Source organism: Amphiprion ocellaris, chromosome 8 (assembly GCF_022539595.1).
Source record: "Amphiprion ocellaris isolate individual 3 ecotype Okinawa chromosome 8, ASM2253959v1, whole genome shotgun sequence".
Taxonomy (NCBI): domain Eukaryota; kingdom Metazoa; phylum Chordata; class Actinopteri; family Pomacentridae; genus Amphiprion; species Amphiprion ocellaris.
The window spans coordinates 21164280-21190185 of record NC_072773.1 but is presented as its reverse complement, the minus strand read 5'-3'; the positions used below and the strand labels follow the sequence as shown (position 1 = coordinate 21190185).

The following is a 25906-nucleotide window of genomic DNA, read 5'->3' as shown; positions in this document are numbered from 1 at the left end:
TTACAGGAAGCATTAGCCTAAACACTGATTTATCAGCTGTTCTTTACAAAACGAACAACATGTTATATTGAAGAAGACTTGAAACTAGCAATTAAGAGCATAAACTTATTAGGAAAATGTTTATTGAGGTAACAAATCAAGAAAGAATTAGGGCCATTCTGAATAACCTTTCTCTTTGCAATCAGAAGAGTCGCCCCCTGCTGGCTGTTACAAAGAATGCAGGTTTAAGGCACTTCTTCCACTTTCCAGACCCAAGAGCTGCGTCCATCTTTCACATCCAGTCTACAGTGAAAAAGCAGAAACATGTGCAGGTCGGAGGTGAAAGCACTGAATTGGCAGCATGCACACGTTGACGTTCTATCATTTCTTCATGATAAACGGACAAATTAAGTAAAGTCATAGCACTGATGAATCCAGAGTTTTGTTGAATGTGACATCAAACTGCTTTAAGTTTTGGGATGAGCGGATGCGAGCGATCTCACCAGAGATGCCACTGAATCAGCTGACAACGTCTGAAGCAAAAATGCAGCATTTTGTCTCTCTGCATCACTAAACAGGTGTTCAGATGCAACACAGATATAATGTGTCAGTTCTCAGTGTGTTTATTTACTTCCCAGGCAACAGTGATGTTTGGACTTTGCATCCTACATGTAAATGTCCAGATCTACACGCATGCACCTCATAATTCTGATGATTCAATTTTGGCAAATTAAGGGACAAAATACTGAAGAATAACCAGTACAATTCAGTCATGTTCTATAACAAGATTTCTAAATATAACTTCTGAGAGAAACAGTAAGTAATAAATCTATTTTTTAATAAAGTGATTTCAATCTAAAAGCACTGTTTACAGGAAGAATTACAAAAAAGGGCTAAATTATTGACCCATTAATGATGTTGCAAATGCCAAATGAGTTCACGTGATAATAAGCTTATGTAGCGCAACTATCATCAAAGTCAAATGGGAGGCAACATGGATGTTCACTGGCCAAAGTCATAAGGCATATAGCAGCAGCTGGAGTCTAAATCTGCTCCATCGTCTTCTTATGATGAGTAGAAATATATTGCACTTTGAAGACAAACTGAAAAAATAATCTCACAGGTAACGACAGACACAAGTACCACCGAAGAGAGTCATGCAAGTGGTGATGGGCTCCTTGGAGGCCTCTTTTGAGGTGAAGTCTACCACGGCAAAGCTGAATCTCTGTTGCACAGTCTGATTGGTGAAGGTTTAACCGTCCTTCAGAGGAGGCAGCTCAAAGGGCTGCACTTCATTTTTCTTTTAAGAGTACCTGTTTGCATACCGGCGATCAAACATCTCCCTCTGTGGCTCTGTTTTAGTGGCATTTTAGCAAAGTCTAGCTGCCCGTCCTCCCGCCTGCTTTTCCTCTTGTGGTTCTTGTTCTTGGCAAATATCACTTTTCTCGTAGAACACAGACGCCTGCATCGCACCGCTGAGTCGCCATGGAAGTGACGACTTCCCAGGAGTCGATAACCGGGTCATAACATTCGATACTGCTGAGGAGAGAGTTCCCATCATATCTAGAGTGAGAGAGGAACCAAGAGTTTGAATCACAGCAATAAACTCTGCAAAGCAACACAGAGCTGAATAAAGGCATGATTTTAAAAGGTTACACGACCAAACTGAGATTTGGTAGCTGCAACACGTTGTACCGGTTAAACTAAGGTTAAAGTTCCACTCTGGCCATTGATTAAACCTCTAAAACCTTATTTCTTGTATCAGAATTAAATATTTAGAAAGTAGCCAAGGGGTATAATAATAATGCTAATAATAACTTTATTTGTATAGCACCTTTCAGAAGAACATTCACAAAGTGATATGACAGGTAGAACATAGTGATAAAAGAGAAATAAAAGAGAACTTTACAGGAAGGCGAGTCTATAAAAGTGGGTTTTAAGAAGTGATTTAAAAGAATCTACTGATTGGGCGAGCCTTATCTCCTCAGACAGGTCGTTCCAAAGCCGAGGAGCCCTGATGGAGAAGGCCCGGTCACCCTTGCATTCAAGCCTCGACTTTGGAACAACTAGGAGGGACCCACCCGAGGATCTACGGCTACGCGAGGGGATGTACGGGATTAGCATGTCTAAAATATAGCCAGGGGCAAGGCCCTGGCAAGCTTTAAAAGTGTATGACCCCTGATGCTCTGATACAGTGTTTTTATCTGCTGATTACTTGTCTTTGGGGTGTATATAATGAAAACTGTCACACTTGAGCAATTTTAAAAATTCAAGTAGAACATTGTTACACGTCAGATGCAGTAGAGATCCTTTATAATACATAAAAGTGTGGTTGCAATAGTGCAAACCTTACCTGCTTAGGATTGTTTCAAGAACGATGATGAAAATGAGTAATGTCTCATTCACCTTTTTTATAAAATTTATTGTTGTCAATGGTATGTACCTAGGAAATAAGAACATACTAAATATTTTCCTGGAATTTATGGCAGTTTTGCCCTTTTTTTACACCATTTTACTACCCTACTGGTAGCCAGACTGGTTACTACTGCAACTCTACACCCAATATTACTCCTCCTACTACTACTATAACAGTCCTTGGACAGCAATCTTGAACATTTAAAACTGCTACACGGCGACAGGTCCAGACCACCCTAAATCTCATGTTATACAGCACAAAGATAAATAGTCAGCAGAGAAAATAAACTGCATGAGAGAATTAAGGACTAGGGGGAAATTGGTCTTGACAGCCAGACCAAATTCCTAGTTTTTGCATTACCATTCACATACCACTGCTGACTTGAATGTGGATTGCGGACACACACTCGGTTCTATTTGTACTACAACATACACACTATCGGGATCGGGTCCAACTGCTATGCAAATAGTCACATTATCATTTATACAGAACATAGAAAAATGGATGGGGCTCTTGTGGACATTTCTGAAATGTTGACTGATTTTGCACTTTGTACAGCTGGTTATGATTGGACTGTAGCACCATGTTAGTGACTGCTCTTTAGGAGTGCTGAACACAGTGGCAGACAGAGCACAGGATTTCTGGAGAGTTTAGAACTTCTAATTGCGTTACGGCACTCTAGATGGGAAGCAAGTATAAATCAAAGCATCTTTAAAATCTTGCAGCGACTACTCCATCCATCCATCCATCCATCCATCCATCCATCCATCCATCCATCCATCCAGACAAACAAACAATCCCACTCACATGCACATCTATGGAAAATTTGGACTCATCAATTAACCTCAGCATGTTTTTGGACTGTGGAAGGACCCTGGAGTACCCAGAGAAAACCCAAGCTGCACAAGGAGAACATGCAAACTCCATGCAGAAAGATCCCAGGAAGGCCGGGACATGAACTGGGGATCGTCTAGCTGCAAGGCAAAAGTGCTCACCACCAAGCCACTATGCAGCCCCTGCGACCACCTCAATACAACTATTTTAATGATGAATTTAATGAAAGTGTGGATGATGGAGAACACCCTCGCACAAGCAAAAAGCATTTGTGTAGAGCACCGTTTTATTTACTGACACCTGTCCAGTCAGTGTGCGTTCATTTTAGGTTACACACAGACATCCACATGAGTCTACACAGACCGTCACAGACTCTGCTGGTAGACTATATTTACATTGCATGCACCTTTGAAGAGATTTAGCTCTACGCTGTTGCCTCGTCTAGAATATGCAGATCTAACAGTCCCTACCTCTCTCCACCCACCTCCGCATCGCTCGCTGCATCAGGAAAACAGCTCACCTACAACTCTACTGAAACACTCTGAGGCTGCTCTGTGCTACAAGATGACACAGAAAGTCCAGCCTGCAAGTTAACCATACGTGAGTGTGTTTGCCATCATTATGCTGCAGTTTTTAGGTGGAACTGTTTGGCCATGGTGTTCTATAATTCTACAATTTCATTTAGAAGACGCTTCTATCCAAAGCAACGCACATCTGAGAGTCGATACAACACAAGCAAGGATCTAGTCAGGAGAAAACAACCTGGACAAGAGCCACAGAACAAGTGTTGAATGATGTCTTCGTTAATGATGTGTTGTCTTCCAGCATTTAAAAGACACTTGTTAACAAGGTAGCAAACTAGAGTTTCTTTCAAAGGGTCTAATAATTGAACTGAATTCAAATATTATGATGAAACTAGTTGTGTCTCACACTACAGCTGTCTTTGTGTATTTCTACTAGAAAGACATAAGCTACATCTTAACAAGTAGAGTGTGAAAAGAATCATTAGCAGAAACACTAGCGACTCCCGTTCGGTTGGCAATGACCACAATAACTTGTCTTATAACAAAATGAAAAAAAGAGATATAATTTGCTCATTTAACATAATTAAACTGATGCATTACCTGATTCAGAGTGTTTGAATTAGAGTATTTGAAATAGCTCTGAGTTTTCTCTGTAGCTCATTGACCACTGAATTTATACTATTTAAAGACACAAGGCCTGTGTCTGGAAACTGGATGTTACGTTAGTGCTGATAATCAGGATAATCTTTGTCAATTATCCTGTGGGTAAAACTGAATCGCACTTTGATGAATACTGTTCTTTAAATCGTGATTTAAGGAGAAATTTGTGATTAGACTGAAAAATGGGAGACTAAACAAAAAGGAAAGGGCCAATATGACAAAAAAGCCCAGTGTTACCCCAGTGCAAAGGTCTCAGGAGTTTTTCTGACTCAAATGGGCACAATGCATGATCGGTCCATATGCTGCGATGACTATTCATCATTTGACAACAGTCTATATATTTTTCTGTTATTTTTGAACATTCGCTAAACAAAATTAACTATTTTGCTTGAGTAAATGAAACCCCAGTAGACAAAATTGGTTAAAAATGGAATTGCTATTTTTATTCTACATTCCTATCACTTTGGCGCTGGCGATTTTCCCTCGGTGCTGGCGAAAGTCTCTTTAGGGAGAACGCCAAAAAATTCTCTATGCAGGAAAAACCCTGGGTCTGCGTTGGTGGAGGCGTGTTGCTTCATGTACTGGTGAGAAACACAATCTAAGAAGTCTTGTTTAAGTAACAGATCTGTGAGTTTAAAGGCTGATCAGATATCATCCTACTGCACCGCATTTTAAAATACTTTGTAATACGATTCCACATTGCACTGCATGAAAAGCTGAACAAATGCTGAACAATGTGTGTGTGTGTTTTGGCTGGGGTCCCCTGGGTTTGTACCCCCACAGCTGTCATTCAAACTAATGACTGGACTTGTTTTCATGCAGGGCTAAGGTCGGTCTGTACGCTGGCTACTAGATGGGATATGCTGGTTTTACACTGTAACTTACTGTACATGTCTAAACTAAAACATTTAATTGCTAGTTCTTATGTTTGTGTGCTGAATAACTTCTAATCTACATTCAATCTAGCCTTCATTTAAAAGCAGGTCTGGCTCTTTTCAATGTTTACTGTAATACTATACTTACATTCCTTGTTCAGTGAGAGTATTCTCTAAATATCGGCTGTAAGGGGACCCCCCACCAACTTCACTGCACTGTCAAATCAGGACTAAAATCCACCACATTCTGAGGAAGTTCAGCCAAAAGCTCATATCAAGCTTCAGCAACCAAAGCCACAGTTTCTTTGGAACTTCTCTACTTGTGTTTCCCCAGAGAGTGTGTCTAGTTATCATAGGAACAAAACATGGGCAGTAACCCTTCACATAACATGGCTATCTCAGACTTATGTTATCAGAGTTTGAGTCTGTGTTTTTGCCCCCCATTTCTAAGAGGGTAGTATTTACATAGAGGTGTCACTTCATGGTTACTATAGAGAGGAAGGAGACCTGGGTGATATAACAACAGCAGTATGTACCACTGATAGACACTTCATCAACAGCAGTAAGAAAATTGTTCGATAGAATGTTTCAAAGTTTCCCCTCCACGATACAGTTTGTCATGAAAGCACAAAATCAAAGTCTGGTTGCAAGAACACAAAGTGTGTTCGCTCCCTGGCTCATAACAGTCTATCATGCTTTGATAATGAAGCCTCTTCTCCCTCCAATGTGAGGCCTGCTAGACCACAGCTGGCTGAGCCTCCCATCAACCCTGTCCACACCTGACACCGCCACTGGTGGCTGAGGCTGGCAGGGAATGGTGATTGCTCTTGTGAGATGAGCTTTGTGGTCAAAAAGCATCCGTGACCTTGTGACTCTCCACCTAAGCGATGCAGTCGTGGTGACCTGCTCTGTAGAGTCTCTGTCCAGTGACAGTTTATTCAGATCAGGTACTTAGAACATTAACCTCAGTGCAGTGTGATGGTTTCACACTGTGTGCACCTCTGGGTTTTATTTACTTTATTTATTTAAAGCATATCAAGGTCAGGTCATCCCTTTGTCATTTGTATTGCCTTTGTATTCATGTGTGTTTTTTATTGTGCCTACTTTAAAATTTGTTGTGTTTAAAGTAAGAATGGTTAAATTCAAACTAAGCCTTTTATTTCCTGGCCTTTATTAAAAGTAGATCACTAAAAATCATCAGTAACTGCTGATGTTTACTGAAATAAAACATTTTATTAGGATGAATTTTTAAGCTTCATCACCCATCCCTAGGTTGAACCCACTGCAGCACGTTCAACATACATGCAGCATAAGACTGTTTAAGCCCACTACCACACAAAGGAACACGCTTTCTCACCCAGCGATGGCGTAGAGTCGTCCTCGGAGAACCGTTGCTCCTACGTAACATCGAGGAGTCGTCATACTGGCTACAGTGGTCCAATAGTCTGTTCTGATGTTGTAGACCTCAACAGAGTCGAGGTGCGAAACACCATCAAAACCTCCCACGACGTAAATGTGGTCGTTGAGTAGAGCCACGCCAGCCCCTGACAACAGTATGAAAGCTTCACACAAACACTCACACAGTTGATGGTAATGCTTTCCTGCATCTGTGCTCTTACCTACCTGACCGCTTGGTGGCCATGGGCGTGACACTGGTCCAGTGACCTGTGTGTGGGTCATACCGCTCCACTGAATTCAAGATATTCAGTCCATCATAGCCACCTATGAGGGAAGATCAGGGAAAGTTTAGAGCCGGAGGAGCTCAATGCCTTATCAACTTGTCTACAGGCAGAAAATTATGATTTCAGGCAATTTTATAAACAAAGATTTCAAACTTTTCCTACTTCTAACTTCTCATTTCTTGGGATTTTTTGCTTTGGTTTGTCTCATGTGTGAGTGAGTTGAATATGATCTGGACAGTTTGGTGAAAAATAAACAATCTCATCTGAACTTAGCAAACGTAGGACATGTTGCTGGACACTGGTCACCTAAGACAAATATATCAGTATCAGTGTATATTTTGTCTTATACGCTGATATAAAAACTTTCTTTTAGCGAACATAATACAAAAAAAGATGCGTATGGTGTCATCATGTAGTTTTTTTCACCCGAACAGCTACAACTCCCTATGTTTTAGTATCATTAAAGCACATAAGCACAGTGAAGCACATGTAGCAGAGTGTGTATCAGAGTTGAACAAATGGTGAGGAGTCTTCATGGTTCTATATTTCCCCAGTATTAAGCAGAGCTGAAACTGTTCCTCATTGTCAAAAATATAGAAAAAATTCTTCATATAAAATGTGTGTAGCATTGTGGCTGCCTTGTCTTGGAGAATATGCATCTTTCAGAATCAGTCAACTGTCAAAGTATTTCGTTGGTCCAGTTCAAACTGCAGGAGTATTTGAGGGCAACGTGTGCAAATTTATGACGACTGAAAAAGTGTCCAAAGTGTGCAGACGTTTTTACTGCAAAAATGGACTGTGGACTGTCTCATGTGTCAGGCAGCCAAGAATTACCACTGACACAGGTGAGGAAAAGCTTTGAAAGACAAACTCTAAAGCATGCTCAGTGAAGCAGAAAAACATTTAAAGAGATAGACAAATATGTGAACATAAAGGGGGATGGGTCTTTTTTTAAAAAATCAGGGTATATTTGGGCCAAAACTGAAATTAATGAGTTGGAAAATTGATTGGCAATTAAATGCAGATCAGTTGTAGCCATAATACGTTCGCTTGTGTCATCAAATATTGTTCTACATACCTAGACAGTATATAAGCCCACTGGCCACTACCAGACCAGCTCCTTCTCTTGCTGTCTGCATATCTCCCAGCATGCTCCACTGGTCGATGTTGGGATCATATCGCTCCATGCTGGTATGACGTCTGCTGCCATCAAAGCCGCCGGCAACATAGATCATGTCTGTCGAGAGCCAAATAACACCACAAATTATTATCTGCTCTTATGAGAAAGAAAAGTCGTCATAGAGGATTTCACAGAAAGGAAACAGCGGTGAAAGTGTGAGTCATTTGGCACAAATGCTCACTCACCTCCAAGTGTTGTGGCTCCAGCAAGGCCACGACGCACATTCATGGTGGCGACGGTGTACCAAACGCCGTCCTCGTCTGCGGTGTAATCGAGGCACTCCACAGAGCTGAGCCTTGAACGGCCGTCGTAGCCTCCGATCACGTAAACTCGATCGTGGAGAGAAACGGTGGCCACATAGCGCCTTTTCCGTGCAATATTCTGTTGCAGACACACACGTCTGTATCAGCCAAACCACTGAGATAAAAAACACCACAAGGCTCTCTTTAAGACATTCAATACTCACAGGTAGAAAGCTCCATTCTTGTGTTTTGGGATCGTATTTCTCAACGATGTCTATTGGTGACTGCTGGCTGCCAAACCCACCAATAACCAGCAGGACTTCTTTGGCACCTGAGAAGAAAATCAAGTGGATTACAAAGCTGCTTTAAAAGACATGCATTTAGCTAAATTGCATATGAAAACCGGATTCCTACCTAATCTGGCTTGTGTGCGTGGGCCCTGCATCTCACTTCTCAGCTCAGGTCTTAAGTGGAATTTCTTGGCCTCATCAACGAGGTCTCGACATGGCAGGCTACACCGAATGAGAGGCTAAAACATGTGAAAACTTGCTTAATTATAGTGTGATAAAAACTTCAACAGACAATCCTTCACTGCATGCTTGGCATATGATTACACAACAAACTGTTGTGTGTCGTCTGGCTCACCTCGGCATCAATGACATCTGTAATGTAGCGAGGAGTAAGAAGTGGCATCCGAACAAACTCGAGCATGTCTGGCAGATACGGCTCTCGCTCTTTTCGGTTGTGTTTGACCCAGTTTAACACAGCTTCAAATACAGGCTCCTCCGAGTCCACCTACATGCAGGCAACATATTTAGTAAGAAGAAGAATTCCAGCATTCACAGTAAATCTAAACATATTAATTAAAAATTTAGCTAATAGCTGCCCTGTAGATATTATTGTTAAAAGCACAACAATTTCTGCTGTTTCTGTATTTGTACAGACACAATGTGCAACAATAAAACAGTGAAGTCTCCTCAAGGTAAAACAAGTCACAAACTCTCACCCAAAAATCCACAGAGATGACAGAGAATACTTTAACTGAAGGGAAATTAAGCATGACTGCGACGTTCGTGCACGGTCTAGTTATATTTTAAAAACAACAAAAGTGACAGGAAGAAGAATTTGACAGAATTGCTCATCTATAAATCATCAAGTGATAATAACTGTGTTTTCACAAAGCAAGGCATGTGGTTGGGAAACAGGAATTTCCTGAGAACAAAGACCAACTTAAATCAGTTTTACTTCTCTGCAATTTCATTGTCAGGCCAATCCGCAAAACTGAGGGGTGGGGGGCACCAACTGAGAAAACAACAGGTCGGTACTTGCATTTCTCTTTTCGCGCTCAGATGTTTGACAACATGTGAGCTGTGAAAGTCAAGCTCAGTTCACACTTTTTAATCAAAACCAGTTTTCAATCATCTAAACATACATTTTTACTTGTTTTGGTTAGTGCAGGTGTTCATTCATAGGTGTATTATAGAGCCAACATTCTCATTATAACACACAACTTTCAGGTGCTTCAAACAGCTAAATTATGTATCCATAAGATTCAGCAACAAAACATCATGCTGCTTGACATTTTTTTGCTGAGTGTACAGTACATATGTAGAAAACCTCTAGAAATACTTTTCCTACCTGGATTTCATCACATTTTATAAGTTTTTCAACTTCTGTCTGGCTCAGCAGCATGAACTCCTCATGCTGAACCACCTCAGAGAAATGCTTCTGGGAAAAGAGCTCAGCGGCCTGCATCAGGTCAAGGCAATTGTGAGTTTCGGCAAAGTCGCGAATACCCAGACAGTTGGAGGGATCAAGCTGACTCTCCAAAAAATCACAACATGCCCTTTTCACCCCTGAGGGAAAAAAAAAACATACATTTGTATGTACACACATCTACAATTTGAATTCAGACAAATCCTGATCAACACAAAATCAAAGTCATTAATGAATGCTTAATTTGGAAATTTCAAAAGCCATCCCTAAAAATACAGAACTCCTGCATTTTCACGTTAAGAACTTTTAAGAACTACATTTCGTTACCTCCCAATAATGTCTGTATCTCCTCTGACCCACAAAGACAGACTGAACTGTAGAATGATACAGCATCATGTATAATGCAGTAGACCTGCTGGTAGTGACTGTAGAGCGAGTCAACACACCATCAGCTGTGCTGCTCAGATACAAGTATGCATCACTGCATTTCCAAGAAAAATTGCAGAAGCTTGTTCATCAGCTCTATTGCTGACCACTGCCAAGACAGACTGTATGTGTGAGTATCACTGCAGCCTTCAGATGACACAGCTGTCACTGTGACAGTCACTGTGGCTCTGCTTCTAACATTTATGCCTGTGACATGTTTGTCTTTAAGGACTATAAATGCAGCTGCAGTGTGGGTGTAGAGATAGTTGTGCTGGCTCAGCGTTGTCTAGAAGTTACTGTAGTCCTGAACTTCTGCTATGTGTTGGTAACACATCTGTCTTAGAAGCACTGCAGTAATAACAGTTAGATATATCCATTACACCATAGATTGAACCACAGCAGGAACAAGTCCAAACATTAACCACGTCCAGCCACAGCTTCACAGTCACAGTAAGGTAGAACATCTGCAGCTGTGCTCAGATCCTTTTCAAATAAATGATCAGCAATTAATGCATCAAGTGTCACATCATTTCTCCTTTCTTATCTGCAGAGTGTTTCCCTAAACTAGAAGCGTATTGTAAGTGGACCAGACCAACACGCTATCTGTTCATTTGCATCAGAGCAAATGTAAAGCACACTGCAAAAGAAACACAAAGGTAGCTCTTAAAACTATTCTCACATTACTTTCCTGACTGTACAGTTAGCAGAATTAGCATGACCTAGGCTTGCATAAAAAGCACAGAATAAAATAAGAATACATTTTAGTTGTTGCTGAAATTAGTATTTGCCACTATAGAAGGATGAGCTTTCTAGCTACTGAAACTACTAGTAGTGACTGAAACGTGTTTGAAACGTGTATAAGATCTCCCAATTGTCTGTAACTGGACACAAAAAATATTTCATAATACTGTTACCGTCTGCAACAGGCAAGGAAAACCATTAAGTGTTTTTTAAATTACATTTAAAGGCTTTTAATACTCCCTAAACACTTTCTTTGAGGTACCTAAATTGCTTTTCAAGACTTTTCAAGACCTGCAGACCCCCTGTGCCTACACTAAGTGCACACTTAGCAAGTGAAGGTACAGCAGACATCCATAAGCTTACCTTTGAGCTGCAGCAAACAGGCTGCAGGAAGCAGCTCTTGTACATTCTCCACTGTGACAAGCACAGTCTCTGTATAGACAAAGTCCAACAAGATCTCCATAGTTGATGCAGTGAGCCCCTGAATGTCAACAAAAGATTTCCCCTTTTCTGCAAGCTGCAGGACCACAAGAGAAACATATAATTGAGGGATTACTTGTGAGCATGAATTGTTATTCTGTAGTTTAGTGAAGTCTAACACTGATTGAAGACTCACAGAAAGCACAAGAATGAAAAAACAGACAATACATGTATTATTTAACTGAGGCATCTGTTTCTCTGGACAATAAACATCCTTATTCTACTAAATCTTCCAAGCCATATGTACTGCATGCAACATGTTTTGTTATGGTAACACATTCAATAGATTTTGTGCAAACTTTAAATAAAAATGTGTACCTCACTGGTGAACATGGCACAGAAGTAGTCACTGCATGCAGCCAAGACAATCCGGTGAGCTGGGAAGTCTGTGTTCTCCACCCTCAGAGTGATGTCGCAGAGTGTGTTGCTCTTGCGAAGCGAGTTCATTGCATTGAGGATGGATTTGGCATGGGAATTGGTCATGATGTCTTTGGGAGCCATGCTGCCTTGAGAGTCGCTCAAGGACCTCAAACTACTCAAGGAATCTAGAATAAACAGACAACCTCTGTTAAGAAAATCCTAACTCATCACACCATTGTTATTAATACACACCAGGCAAACAAGTCATACAGAAATATGAAGCAGTAATGTGTGTGCAAACACTGTATTACAGCAGCAACAATTAGTCAACTGATTGATTAGTAAGTCAACTGAAAATTCATCAGCAAAAATTTTGATGATTTAGTGAGCACACTGTTATTTTAACACAAAATTACAAATACTAGTTATTTCTAGGGTGTCAAATGTCAGATTTTACCATTTATTTATAACATATGATAATAAACTGTGGCTTCTGGACCGTTGTTCAATAAAAAGAAGACATCTGATGTCACACTGGTCTGTGGGAAATTATGACAGCCCAGTGAATTGTTTTCATAGTGAAAAAACAAGAACTAATAATACTATGTAGGTGTATAGCATTGGTGTGTAACGTATAGCACTGCAACAAAAAAAAATCCATTAATAGGTTTGAGTAATTCGTTCCAGGTTCGTAAACTGAAATACTCCTTAGTTTCATTAGTCCTCTACGACCTTACAAGGAATATGTTTGAATTGCGGACAAAAATAAGACATCTGAGGACATCCTCACGCTCTGGGAAATACTGACGTACATTTCCCCGTTTTCTTACATTGTTAATAAACCAAACAGCTAAGTGGTTAATTGAGTAAATCGCTAATCGATTAACTGACAATGAAAATCACTTTTTTTGCAGTGTTAGTGACGTGTGTGCGGTTCCAATAGCAGTATTGTGTTGCATAGTGAGAAATATGATACAATGCATACTTGACAATACCTACAAATACATTAGAGAAACAAACATAGAAAGTACATGCAAACACTGCGCTTCAGTTCAGCTTAGAGGTGTTGATTCTTAACTAGAGTATGTCCAATTTGTAATATTTGACTGCATTTTAGAAAGAAAGTGATATACATTATATTCGCTCATTTCATTTATACAACTGTGGTGAGGAGAGATACTTCTTGCAGGTAGATTCAAATGAAAAACTGTGTAGAAATGTGCAAAATAGTTTGTACTTCTCATGGAGTATTTTTGCACTGTGGTATTGCTAATGCAACTTACCGTTAAAAGATCTGAATACTTTTTCCACCACTGGGAGGCAATAACTATAGCTACACATTAGCTAGCAGCAGCAGCAGCCAACGACAGCTGACGGCTAACGCCAACGCCAGACAACAACTAGGAAAACACAGCTATATAAAGTGAGCTGATGGCCAGAGGAAGACAACACATGAAGCGACACAAACAGAAGAACTTGTCAAGAATTTGCATAATACCTGTCGCAGCGGTAAAGCTGATTCAAAACGTCTAGCTAAGTTGCCTTGCTAGCTAACGTTAGTAGCACCAAAGTCCCTTGTCCCAGTTCTTGCTGTCAGTCACACTGTCTGAAGAAAGCCATTCAACTAGCGCTAATCCATGATGACCTCTGCTAGGTCACACTATGCGCGGCCACCTTGAGGACGTATGAGTCCGAAATGTCAAACTAGCGTCATATTATCCCCGATTCGGTTTTTATCCAGCTACAATATTTCGTTGACTAAACTGCAGCAGGTCACACCAGCGACTCCATAGATTGGACGTAAACAGACCATTACGTGATTGTGCGTGCGCGCTCCCGCCAAGCCGTTACGTTCTAGAAACAAGATGCCTTCCGCGCGTCCTCGCTGGTCGCTCTCCACTGCCGCTGTTGGAATGGTAAAGTGACTGCTGGACACCAACAAAGTTATCCGGAGCTGCCGAGGACTTGGAAAAACCCAGGTTTTCTCTTAGAAAACTCGCAGAGGAATGTTGTCTCTTTAAAAAAACACATTCTGCTCTTTTTTTAGGCGGCCAAGGACGGCAGCTACACCGTGTAGGAGGAGCTAGCGGCGTGTTTCCGCTAAGAGCAGGCCGAGACCGTAATCTATGCAGCCGTACTGAGAATTACAGAACAGCGGCGGAGCAGTTGGCAGCTATTACCGGGAACTGTTTCACCAGAATTAGTTTAATCACCGGAAAGCTACGGTCGTCCACGTCTGGGGGAAGAAGAAGAAGGAGTGGCAGCTGGACTGTCAGCAATGGAAGCCGAATTTCGGGAAATCGATGAAAACGGGAGTTGGAGCGCCATTTATCAGGTAGGACCTCTCGGCAGATCAAGGTGGAAGTGGACTGTGGGTGAAGCTGTAGGCCAAATTGGAGCTACAGCACAACGAGTCGTAGCTATCAGGCTGGTGCGTGTTTAGTCCAGTCCGTGTTCTTCCTGCCTCAGTCTCAAGCCAGCAGCTCGGCCTATAACAGTGTAGCTACATGTTATGTGTCTGACAGTAATTCCTCATTTATGTCCCTGTTTTTTTTGCACAAGTATATCTCGTATAACTTGTCTTTTTAACGTTTTTTCCTCAGCTTATTGCACCAAAGGCCCATTTACCTCCTTTCACTGTTAATCAGCTGATTATCTTTGGTTGTTTATGTGCAATAGTCCCTCGAGGGCCCCCAGTGAACTGTAGAAGACTTGGGGCCACCAGGAACCAAGGACCATCTCTTTATACTTTATTTACTCTGTATCCTGTAATTTCTGTGACCTATTGGATGCCCAAATTTACCCAAGATGATGAATAAAGTATCTATCTATTTATAGAGATTTATCTATATATCTATCTATCTATAAATGTAGTTTTTTAATGGTTTAACAGTTGTAGTCATAGGGAGGAACAGCCCTCCTTTTCAGGATTATATTGCTGAAATTCCTTTTTAAAGTTGTAAATACATTAGCCACAGAAATGCGATGTGAATGCAATACTACTATACTAATGCTTCTTTCTTTATTCTGTCACAGGAGATTCGTCAGCAGTCATGTGAACTCCCATGCAGGCTTGCCAAATTACCCGAAAACAAGACCCGGAATCGATACAGAGATGTCAGCCCATGTAAGTTGCTTTTTGCCCGCCTCAGTGCACTGGACCCAACAACAGTCTTTACCACTGAGAATACTTCTTAAATGTCATGACAGCATGGGACTCTTTGCATACTCGTCCACCCACAGTGCTGTTGGGTGTGTAATCTCTTATTTATGTTCAAACATCAGCTGAGTTCTGTAAAGTAACAACAGCATCACCTCAGTCAAGTCTTTGACAGCTGAATATTGTAGAAACAAGTCAGTTGACTGCTTGTTTGACTTCAGGTACAAGCACTGTAGTCATCATTTGAAATAACAAATGTAGTATTGCAGAATAAGCATAACATTGGACCACTGTGAATGGACTAACACAAAAATGTAATGCCGTGTTAGCCATGTTAATGTAGGTAAAGCTGCATAAGGCGTGCAGAAGATCAGGCAGGCATTATCCTGTAATAATCATAATTTAGAACAATTTTGTGCATATTTGTATATTTTATATTATCAAAATTAATTTAGAGTTTTTTGGTGAAGATGTATTTTATTGAAAGGGGACATCAACCATCAATGGGGTTACCTGGACAGCTGAATGTTACCTGTAGTCCTGACGCAACTGGACACCATCCAAAAATAACAAGTTTAGTAACATTGTAATAATAATAGAGAGAAACGAATTTTTTAAAAAAGTCTTCACTGAAAATTAAAATCAGATGGGTATTAAGGACTATAAACAAGTTAGTGTTGGTTTCTAAAGACATCTAATCTTATTTTCTCATAGTCATCCCACATTAAATGCCTACTTTATGTTATCTATAGTGTACATCTAGATGTATGTGATGAGCTATTATTTAATAGAATGTTTTTGACAAAATGTCACAGTCGAACAGCTGAACTACGTGGTTTCCTCTTTTTCACACTGAATAAGCAATGCAAATTGTGCATACCGGGTTGCAGATAGTTACCATATGTACCACAAAGTCTGTTGCTTATTCACTTTTAACAAGATGTGAAAATCAGGAACCTGAAACTTGTTCATACTGTTTAGTTTGTAGCTAAAAGGTTATTTCGCTGGATATCAAGTATAAAGTCAAACACTAGAAGCTTTATTTTGTCAGAAGACACTTGTCATATCTTCTCAGCAGCTATGTTGGTCCTTTGGGGTTGTGGGATATTTAAATAACAACAAAACTTTTCTTGATTCTTTTTTCCAATCTCCTCAGTTGACCACAGCAGAATATGTCTACAGCTGGGTACGAATGACTACATTAATGCCAGCCTAATAACAGTAGAAGAGGCACAGAGGAACTATATCCTTACTCAGGTAAGCTTGGAGAAGATTTAGTACAATCCTCTGGACATGGACAGAAAGAATACTGTCACACAAAAACTAATTTGTATCATGGATTATATTTGCAGTTATGTATAATGCTCATTTCTGAATTAGACTGTTAACAGAAGTGTTGTTTGGACTTGATGATTCTGTGGATGATGTAGTTTGTGATGCTGTTGAACTGATTTCATCATTTTGAGAGGCGTTTCTTTTCCCTGTCCCACCCTCATAAATTTGGTATAAATAATGCACTTACAGCCAGGTGTTTTATGAAGTATCTGCCAATAACAGTAACTCTTCCTGTGTGCACCAATAAGTGTAGGCTGGTGTATAAATGGATAAAGAATGGCAGTATTTTAAAACGTAGTTGTAAAAATGTAAAATCTGTTTTCCCAGGAGAAGCTAAAGGTGTTAACAGATGGAGTGCGTTAATAAGCACCTAAAATATTTGCTTGCACTGATGAGCCAAAATATTATGACTACTTGGAGCGAATAACAGTGATTACCTTGTTAAATCGGCGCATATAATAGCTTAAGTACGTGGTAAGAAATAGCCGGTTCTTGTAGTCCAAATGCTTGATGTGGGTGAAATGGGAAAACCTGTCATTGTCGGAGGGACTGGGACTGAGCATCTTCAAGATTACAAGGCCTGTGCAGAGCTCCGGGCCTGCAGGAATGAGCACCTAACAACATGGAGGGAGTCAAACTATAAACTGTTAGTCTCGCATTGCCAGACCGATCTCTACAGCTGTGTCAGTGCACTATTTTGCTATAAGGGAAAAACACTCAGGTTTGTTTGTATTTCTCTAAACCAAACAGAACCATGATTGGATTCAACAAGTGTTCCTGCAGAGAAAACATTGGGTGGAGGTTGTTTTTATCAAAATGTTTAATTCACCCGAAGAGCCAGGCAGGCCTGCCTTATGACACGATCCAATTCTTCTTCAACACTTCCCATTTTCAGCATGTAGGTTGCTGCTCGAAGGCTGTTGTTATTTCTCAGAGTGATGGGAATTTTGATAACAACAACAAAAGGGGCAGAGAAAGCCATGTAAAGTATGCAGTGGAGACGGCAGACGTACACCTGCAGTATACATCTGGTGGCTCAGACTAATGAAGTGGTAACAGGGTGGAGGGGGTTTGAGCTGTCAAACAAGTCTTGAGCCATGGGACTTAAAGATTCTGCAGCCAGCACCACAGGGCACCTCCATAGGTCTTGTAGAGTTCATTCCTTAGCAAGTGGTCATGGTGTTTTGCCTGGTCTGTGTACAACTAATTGACAATGTGTTACTGTTTACTGCTTATAAATAACGTTGTATTTACATATTTACAACAAACAGCACCATGCTATGTCTCCTCTGGGGCTGATGTGCTTTTTCAGCCTCTTTTCAGGAGAAATATGGTAAATATACACACTACCAGTCAAAAGTTTGGACACATCTTCTCATTCAGTGCTTTTTATTTATTTGTATTATTTTCTATATTGTAGATTAATACTGAAGATTACCACTTTTTTGTTTACAACATAATTCCTTTTGTATTTTTTTATAGTTGTGATGTCTACAGTATTAATCTACAATGTACAAAATAATTAAATAAAAACCATGGAATGAGAAGGTGTGTCCAAACTTTTAACTGGTAATGTATATATACAGAGAGAGTACTATACAAATACACTATAGTATAAGTTAAAATATAGATTCCATTTATTTCTAATCACAAAAACACACAAAAAAAATAAAACTGCTTCAGTTTTCCTTTCAGGGCAGCATCTGGGCTTGAATATTACAATGGCAAACTTGAGATTCAATACGCCTGTGTCTTCTGAAGCACCTTTTTTCATATTAAAATAAATGCACTTATGTTCTGTAATACTAAGAATGAAATCCACTGCTTCTAAAACAACTTCACTGTCATTCTGTTTCAGGGACCCCTTCCAAATACATGTGGCCATTTCTGGGAGATGGTGTGGGAGCAGAGGACCCGCGGCGTCGTGATGCTGAACAGAGTCATTGAGAAAGGATCCGTAAGCAGTCGTTCGTTATTGTGTGATTATGTCAGGGAATAACACTACTGTTCTCTTTGTTTACACTGCGTGCAATGTGCACCTATATTTTGTTTTAGGTTAAATGTGCCCAATATTGGCCACACAGAGAGGAGAAAGATGCCACCTTTGAAGATACCAATTTCAAGCTTACCTTTGTCTCAGAGGACATCAAATCTTACTACACAGTCCGTCAGCTGGAGTTGGAAAATCTGTCTGTAAGTTGTGTCCCTCTTGAGTTTGTTTATAAAAAGAGGCATGGTTTCAAACACCACAGAATACTGAGCGCTTTTGAGTTCTGGTCTTTAATTTCCTGTTGCATGTTGGCATTTGTGCTCTCTCCGATCTCCCTCTGCAGACTCAAGAGACTCGAGAGATTTTACATTTTCACTACACCACCTGGCCTGACTTTGGGGTACCAGAGTCTCCTGCCTCCTTCCTTAACTTTCTGTTCAAGGTGCGAGAGTCGGGTTGTCTGAATTCTGATCAGGGACCAGTGGTGGTGCACTGCAGCGCTGGAATTGGACGCTCTGGGACATTTTGTCTTGTGGACACCTGCCTCTTGTTGGTTTGTACTGATCTCTGCATTAAGGAACCATTAGTTCATCTCTTATAACATTCACACTGTGCACACTTTTCACAACAAAGTGCAAGAGTAGAAAAACACAATTCTCCATCAGTGTAGCCAGTAGTGAGGAGTGTAAGTGGTCTGACTGGTTGACATTTGTCTTGCACATCTCGCTGAAGCAAAATCTTAAAACTTAAGATTTCTGTACTGAATATTTTTAATGTTTTATGTAGATGTCCCTCCGCAAGGACCCATCTTCAGTGCGTATTCGAAATGTGCTGCTGGAGATGCGACGCTATCGTATGGGCTTGATTCAGACTGCAGATCAGCTTCGCTTCTCCTACCTTGCTGTCATTGAAGGTGCCAAGTACATCAAGGGAGATACATCTCTGCAGGTAACTCCTTTCTTTTTGGCTCTTTGTTCTTAAAGTAAAAATCTCACTTCATGATTTGTCTTTTCAGATAAAAAAAACTACACGAGCACAAGTGAGCTATATGTGCAATCAGAAATAAAAGGAAATGTGCTGCAAAGCTAATATCAAGTATTTTTGCCTAAACTCAAAGGGATTTTGTTTTTTTTTCTCAAGGAGTCATGGAAAGAGCTCTCAAACGAGGAAGATGATCCTCCAGAGTTCACCCCTCCTCCTCCTCTTCCTCCTCCCAGAGACCCTCAGAACGGCAAACTTGAGCTGTCCTTTTTCCCTGAAAATGACGAACTTATCCAAGAGATTGAAACGTGCATTCTTGGGTAATCGTCCAAGTCATATTTATTTTTAAGTTCATCTAAGTTCAAACTGTAAAAAGAACAGGAGTAAGTTGCGCCAGTTATTTGTAAAGCCTTTGTTAGCTTTTTGTTCTAGCATGCCTAGCTAAGTTCTTGTGGGGGTGTTTGTGGTGAGCATCTTGTTATGTAGCAGAAAGGGCAGAAACACACAATTAAATAGAGTGCAGGAGACATATGAGGTCACCTTCAGCGGTGCTGGAATCAGAACACAATTCTGAGAAGAGTAATGATACAGGAAGCTCCACCCTGCAAGTTAACAGAATTGGTTCCCTAGGTTTATTAGTTCTGAAACCCGTGAAGTTTAAATGCTGGTTTTTGAAAAGGACACTGCAGGGTCAAGGTGGAAATCCTCAGCCATGCTGTGTCATGATGTGTCTTTCAGCATCTAAAAAACACTATCTCTGGGGAAAATCAAGTTCTTAGCAAAGACACTACAGAACCGTCTCTGTGAGGATTTGGCCATGTAAAAATGTTTTTGTCTGGGGACATGGTGGTGCAGGCGTTAGTAAAAAGGGTCTAGATTCAGAACCAGTTAGGAAGTTTTCCACAAAGGTTTTTTTTTAGCTACTTTGGTTTCCTCTCGACTAGACTTTAAATGGGGTGTGGATGTTTGCATATGTCTATATATGATTCCTGTGACTGACTAGTGACCGGTCCAGAACATACACTGCCTCTTCCTCAGTCTCAGCTGGGATCGGCTTCGGCCTTCTGTGACCATTATGCATATGTGTGTATAGCAAATGGATTTTAATGGACAGACCATAGTTTTTCTATAAAGCTGTAGGTGATTCCGTAAAAAACAAAACGAGGCAAGAGGAGGCAGTGAGTGGGAGGTCCGACTCAGACACCTGATGATCAGAGTGCAGGTGAAGGCAGGGAGACACTGACTGAACCGGTGACGGAAAAAATGCAATACATTCAATTACAATGGCAAACACAGGAGTCGGGCTGCAAAACTAAATGAACAGTTATCATAATAATGATTTTAGCTTCCCACCATTATATGAACATAATTGAATGTGGTGCTTACACTTAAAAAATGTGCTCTGCTTGTAAAAAGTGGAGCGCACCTACATCCACTGTTTATTCCTGCTCATAAAAAAACAGTGCTTGTAGAAAAAAATCATGCGGTTCATCTTGGACAGATCTGACATTAGAATGCCCTATTTCCCTCTTTTCAAAGTAATTTTTGGTCACACACCTGTCTGAGAGCACTGCGGCCACATAGCATCTACTGCAGCCTGCCCTGCGAGGCAATAAAGGGAACATCTGTAAATGTAGCGTCTATTGATAAGCAGATGTTCAGCAAATGAGGTGGGAGGTGCACCAGTGCTACCAGTGAAAACGTTTGTCTGGAGCCCTGCTGGTGTTTTGTTTGCACGCTATGCAGAGCTTTCGACTCCAGCTGGCAAAAGTGTGCTGAATTGAGGTGGAGTGGAAACTGCCACCAAACAAGTGATTTGACAAATGAGGTTTGACCTTTTAAACTCAAAGGTCTCTGCTAGAAAATACTTTAGTGTAAACTTTAGTTTTTGTGTGTAAATTGAACATTTGTAGTGCTGCTCACTCAAAAACAATCATTTTGGCGGGTAACTTCAACTTACTGACAAAAAGTGACTTTTGTCAAGTAGTTATTATTTTATTTAACTTGTATATATCTGCACAGAGAACTATGTGTTTTAGTGTAATAATATTCATGCAGGTTTGAGTGAGTGGGAAATATCTAAATACAGCAACCTAACTAGAGTTGTATAATCTTATAAATGTAAATGGTTGTTTAACAGCCTGGTTTAAACAATCACCAACCAAATGAAAAGAGAAAATAACAGTCAGATGGTTCCATAGGTGCAGCCCTAATTTATGTTGAAGAATACGTTTGTGTGGTGCAACTTATTTTAATTGAATAAACACAGTATAGCTTCTGAAAATATGCAGATTTTCCCTCACTTTTTTAAACTGATGTGTTTCAGTGAAATTGATTTTGTTGCTCATGTTTATTTCTGTTGCTTTTTTAAAAATCATTTTAATGTGAAGCACTTTGTAAGTTTTACCCTGAAAAATGATATATAAATAAATCTTTACTAACGTATTCCCAACAATCTAAGTTAGACCTTCGAAGAGCTGATCCATCCAGCTACTCACTACATGCCAAGAAAAAAAATCCTTTTATCTTCTAACTGCTGTATCCATCAAGTAAAAGCAAACTGCCCTGAGGAGACGTTAAAGCTTTACTCTGCTCTTTTTCTTACATTGTTTTTCTCATTCAGGTCCACACAAGAGTCAGAGCTGCGAAAGAGGAACATCGCTGCCTCCCAGCTTCCTCCCCACAGTGCTGATCAGCTCGACGACCACATGGGAGTTGGAGATATTACCTCCAAAGCTCCGAACAAATCCCAGCAGCAGCATGAAGTGGAGGAGCCGGAGTTGCCTGAGGCAGCGGAGCAGCCAAAGGAAAGCTCTCCTGTGCCGGGGGTTTGGTCCCCTCTACTAACCAACGTGTGCCTGTGCACAGTGCTGGCTCTCAGTGCTTACGCCTGTTACCGAGCCTATTTCCACTGATGTCCACTGCGCCTCCTCCTTCTTTTGTTCCTCCCCGTCTCCACTGATGTTTCAGAGTGGATGCATCTGGCCAACCAGCCTGCTTTGACTGTGCGAGTGAGTGGATTGTTTGGTCTTCAGCAAATTGAGGTTCACTTGTTCTAATTTTTACGAATGCAGTGCGAGGGCTCGGCTGGCTGCCGCTTCTTATTATCCACCCAAACGTTCTTTCCGTATGTCATCTTGGGTGCTCAGGGCTTCAGTTTTTCAGGTGTCACAACAAAATACGTGTATTGATTTAAACAGACTCAACATAAAACACGTATTGTGGTCTGCAGAGGAAAATAATTTTAGCACCACTGTTCTGTGAGCCAGGATGAATGGCCTGTCAGCCCATTTTACACGTTTGTTTTCTTATTTACCAAATGACACTTGAATGTGTTCTTCCATTTCATCCTTAACTCATGTGTCCATTAGGATTTCACATTTTCTTCTTCTTCTACAAACGGATCAGATATAATAGAGCCAGATTTCTGACCAGCCTGTCTGAAAAACATGCCAGTAAGGGAGAAACTTTATTTTTTGTTATGGGTCAACATTAGACCCAACAGTAAGGTGAAAGTAATGGGGAAGCAACCCTGTGCCCGCTGATAAGAGATGCATGCTGGAGTGGGCATTGAATTGTTATCTGACCTCACTAGTGGCTTGTGTTGGGCTGCAGGAGGTGTGCTGGTTGAATACATAAGGTATGTGTGTTTTTTGTGTGTCTGTGTATGTACATTTGCGCGCGTGGTAGTTATCAGAGCTTTCTACTCATGTGTGAGTTAAATCTGCTCAGTGAGATATATTATTGTAACGTCAAATGTGAGACGTAGACTGGGTTGTCTCCTGGTATTTGATTCTCTCTGCGTTTTCTCTCCCTGGTAGCTCAACAGTGACACAGGAAAAAAATAAAAAAATAAATAAATAAATAGGGTGGGGAAAGACTGACATGTCACACTCTCCATTCACCTGGCACACTCAAATTAACACTGAGAAAATTGTAAGGCTTGATTAATACTCCTGTGTTGACTTTATGCTGCGCTCTTGTGTTTGTACTTCTCTGCCATTACACCGCCAAAACTATTTAGCATTGGGGTAGTGCTGACACAAGGCTGTGGAGAAAGGTTAAAAAAAAAACAAAAAACTTTGGATTGTTTGTGTTTGTATGAACCAATCACAATCGTCTTGAGTTTTGCTAAGCCCAGGATGAAGCGACCGTGCTCCAGTACAGTAGTGACGGGGTGGTGAGCACCGTCATGAAAGAACCAAGCATCCAGATCCTCAGCAAAACGTGCCATTTGCAGCGTGCAGTCGGAAGGGATTTTGAAAACTCAGTTAAAGGGAATGAGAAAGCTGTGTGTACTGTGTGCAGAAATGGCAGGCAAATTTACATCTGTTGAGTCGGACAAGTTGTGGTGTTTCTGTGTATGTCCAACAGTAGTGGCTAAATCAGAATATGTTAGAGTTGGAGCTAATAAATGTTTAAGAACAGTTACCTTTACCAAAATTACTGCTGTTGGAAGCATACACAGACTGGTAGAGCTATGAAACACTGGCACAACCCTGAGTATTACATATAGCATATTACATATTATGTTTTGTTTCACAGAAGCATTATCTTTTTAAACTCCCAGCTCCAGTCTACCATAAATCCGTCTGTGTCACTGCAAAGTGTAGTTACATTTCTGGAGGTACACATCAGGCTACGGTGTAGAATCAGTGCAGGAAATATAAATCAAGTTGAAGATCTCGAGGTCTCTTATAAGGTTGTAGTTACTGTTTTCAGTCAGAGTGGATAAAAATGCGCAAGCGAATGTGTGTTCGGTTAGTGACGTCTCGCACATGAATGGAGACACGAAGTAGCGAACACCCAACTTTTTTTCGCCAGCAATACAAATACTCAATAATGTGTCACCCTTTACTTCATCAAACTCTGAGTTTGAACAGGGAACCAGGGATTTTGAACAAACCAAAAATCAAACACCAGCACAGGGATGAAAACAATACACTGTAGTAATTATCCATTGTATCATGGTGTGGCCCTGAGCTGGCAATATTGTTTTATATGATTATGTTTTTTTTTAGCATGCTGCATTTGTGAATCAACAGGTTTGTCCTGAGAAGAGATTAGTTAAGCTGCTAGCATTCGTTTACCTTTGGGACTCGACAAAGTTCAGTACTTTGTTTGACAGCTGTACTTTTCTTTAGAATGTATTAATGTCCTCTCCAAGGACACAACCTTATTAGACATATATATATTTCAAATCAGGTTTCAGTGTGCTGAGTTATTATTATTTTGTTCTGCTTTAGCGAGGGATTCAATCTCAGCACCTGTGCAGCCATTGCACCAGGTTTTCCTGTTTTTCTATACTTATGCTGAGCTCAAAAACATGTATTTTTTTATTTACATTTGTTGTTTTACTTTTTAAATAAAGAAAAAAACATCTACTGTGGGTCTGTTCTGTTTTTTTCAATAGAGTTACGCCTATACTCGCTTTCAGTTCTGAATTAGGATAAAAAAGGTCAAATATCATATTTTTTATCGTATCCTTTGATGAGTAATTTGTGTAGAAAGGGCTGATGTGTCTTTCTTTGATGTGTCACAGACATAGTTCTCATAATTTTGCCAAACATGAAATTGGCTCAGTATTTCCATATGTCTGAGTTCACTTGTCTGTGACCTGAATGAGAGGATCATAACATCTGAACATTTTGCACTGAGTGGGTGCTTTAAAAACAACAACAGTGAGTAAAGTGTGTCGTAATCAGAATACATATTATAAAGAATATGTCACATTTAATGATGACAGTTAATGAAGTTGCTTTATAGCCACAAACTGCATGAATAATGTTTGCAATTATTGCTTTTTAATATTGTATAGTAGGTAGGCAAGTTCAAACCCAGACACAATTTAGATTAAAAAAACATAAAAAGTAGAATCACATTAATTAAAATGAAATGGGATTCAATCAAATCCAGCACAAATACATCTAAAATAATGGACTGAAAACTCAGGTATAGTGGAGTTCTATGAATTTAAATTTGCCCCAGTCAGGGGAATTTGAGTAGTTATTATTACCTGGTTGTTGGTTCCGTCTTGTTTTGATAAGAGATGCAACTTACTGGCTGGCCACTTCCTAAACAGCTAAAATACCTGCTAGAGTTATATTCAAGGACATAAGCAATATGTTGTTGCCAATGGCTGTTAAAAATCTATCAGCAGCACTTTAAAATTTATTATGCGACTAAATCGACACAAGTGTGACGATTGAAGAGGAGGAGAAAAAAATGTCCTTTTTAATGAGAATTTTAGTTAAACAGTCGTTGAAACACTGCCGTACAAGAAAAATATTTACCTACAAACTAATATTGTTCTTTATGAAGGGCT

General features: G+C 40.3%; 2 protein-coding genes across 3 annotated transcripts; one reads left to right on the top strand and one right to left on the bottom strand.

Annotated features, from left to right (window-relative positions):
- Window positions 1–91: 91 nt before the first annotated feature.
- On the bottom strand, window positions 92–13904 carry LOC111572071 (kelch-like protein 12). Of its 2 annotated transcripts, XM_023275564.3 has the most exons (13): window positions 13614–13904; window positions 13399–13515; window positions 12074–12300; window positions 11639–11792; window positions 10031–10248; window positions 9038–9187; window positions 8807–8921; window positions 8617–8723; window positions 8336–8531; window positions 8049–8207; window positions 6912–7010; window positions 6646–6832; window positions 92–1542 (listed from the first exon to the last, which is right to left on the bottom strand). In XM_023275564.3, exons 2-13 carry the CDS (start codon window positions 13454–13456, stop codon window positions 1416–1418), a joined length of 1797 nt encoding a protein of 598 aa, XP_023131332.1. In that variant the 5' UTR covers window positions 13457–13515; window positions 13614–13904; the 3' UTR covers window positions 92–1415. The 2 variants fall into 2 exon arrangements, with proteins under 2 accessions (XP_023131332.1, XP_023131336.1); XM_023275568.3 differs by lacking the exon at window positions 13399–13515 and having other exon boundaries at window positions 13614–13903.
- Window positions 13900–24965, top strand: ptpn1 (protein tyrosine phosphatase non-receptor type 1). Its single transcript, XM_035950656.2, has 10 exons — window positions 13900–14031; window positions 14163–14450; window positions 15152–15242; window positions 16432–16532; window positions 18469–18567; window positions 18666–18803; window positions 18944–19153; window positions 19387–19548; window positions 19741–19901; window positions 22205–24965. The coding sequence occupies exons 2-10, from the start codon at window positions 14394–14396 to the stop codon at window positions 22494–22496; spliced, it is 1311 nt and encodes a 436-aa protein (XP_035806549.2). The 5' UTR covers window positions 13900–14031; window positions 14163–14393; the 3' UTR covers window positions 22497–24965.
- Window positions 24966–25906: the final 941 nt, after the last annotated feature.

What these genes read in the sequence shown, in the direction of transcription:
- LOC111572071 (XM_023275564.3), bottom strand. Translation starts at nt 13,456, where the DNA reads ATGTGTAGCTATAGTTATTGCCTCCCAGTGGTGGAAAAAGTATTCAGA. An exon ending in CTGTTTGCTGCAGCTCAAAG is followed by an intron (nt 10,249 to 11,638) that starts GTAAGCTTATGG and finishes TTTTTCCCTCAG; the next exon opens with GGGTGAAAAGGGCATGTTGT. An exon ending in CATGGCCACCAAGCGGTCAG is followed by an intron (nt 6,833 to 6,911) that starts GTAGGTAAGAGC and finishes TACTGTTGTCAG; the next exon opens with GGGCTGGCGTGGCTCTACTC.
- ptpn1 (XM_035950656.2), top strand. Translation starts at nt 14,394, where the DNA reads ATGGAAGCCGAATTTCGGGAAATCGATGAAAACGGGAGTTGGAGCGCC. An exon ending in ATACAGAGATGTCAGCCCAT is followed by an intron (nt 15,243 to 16,431) that starts GTAAGTTGCTTT and finishes CAATCTCCTCAG; the next exon opens with TTGACCACAGCAGAATATGT. An exon ending in TGGACACCTGCCTCTTGTTG is followed by an intron (nt 19,154 to 19,386) that starts GTTTGTACTGAT and finishes TGTTTTATGTAG; the next exon opens with ATGTCCCTCCGCAAGGACCC.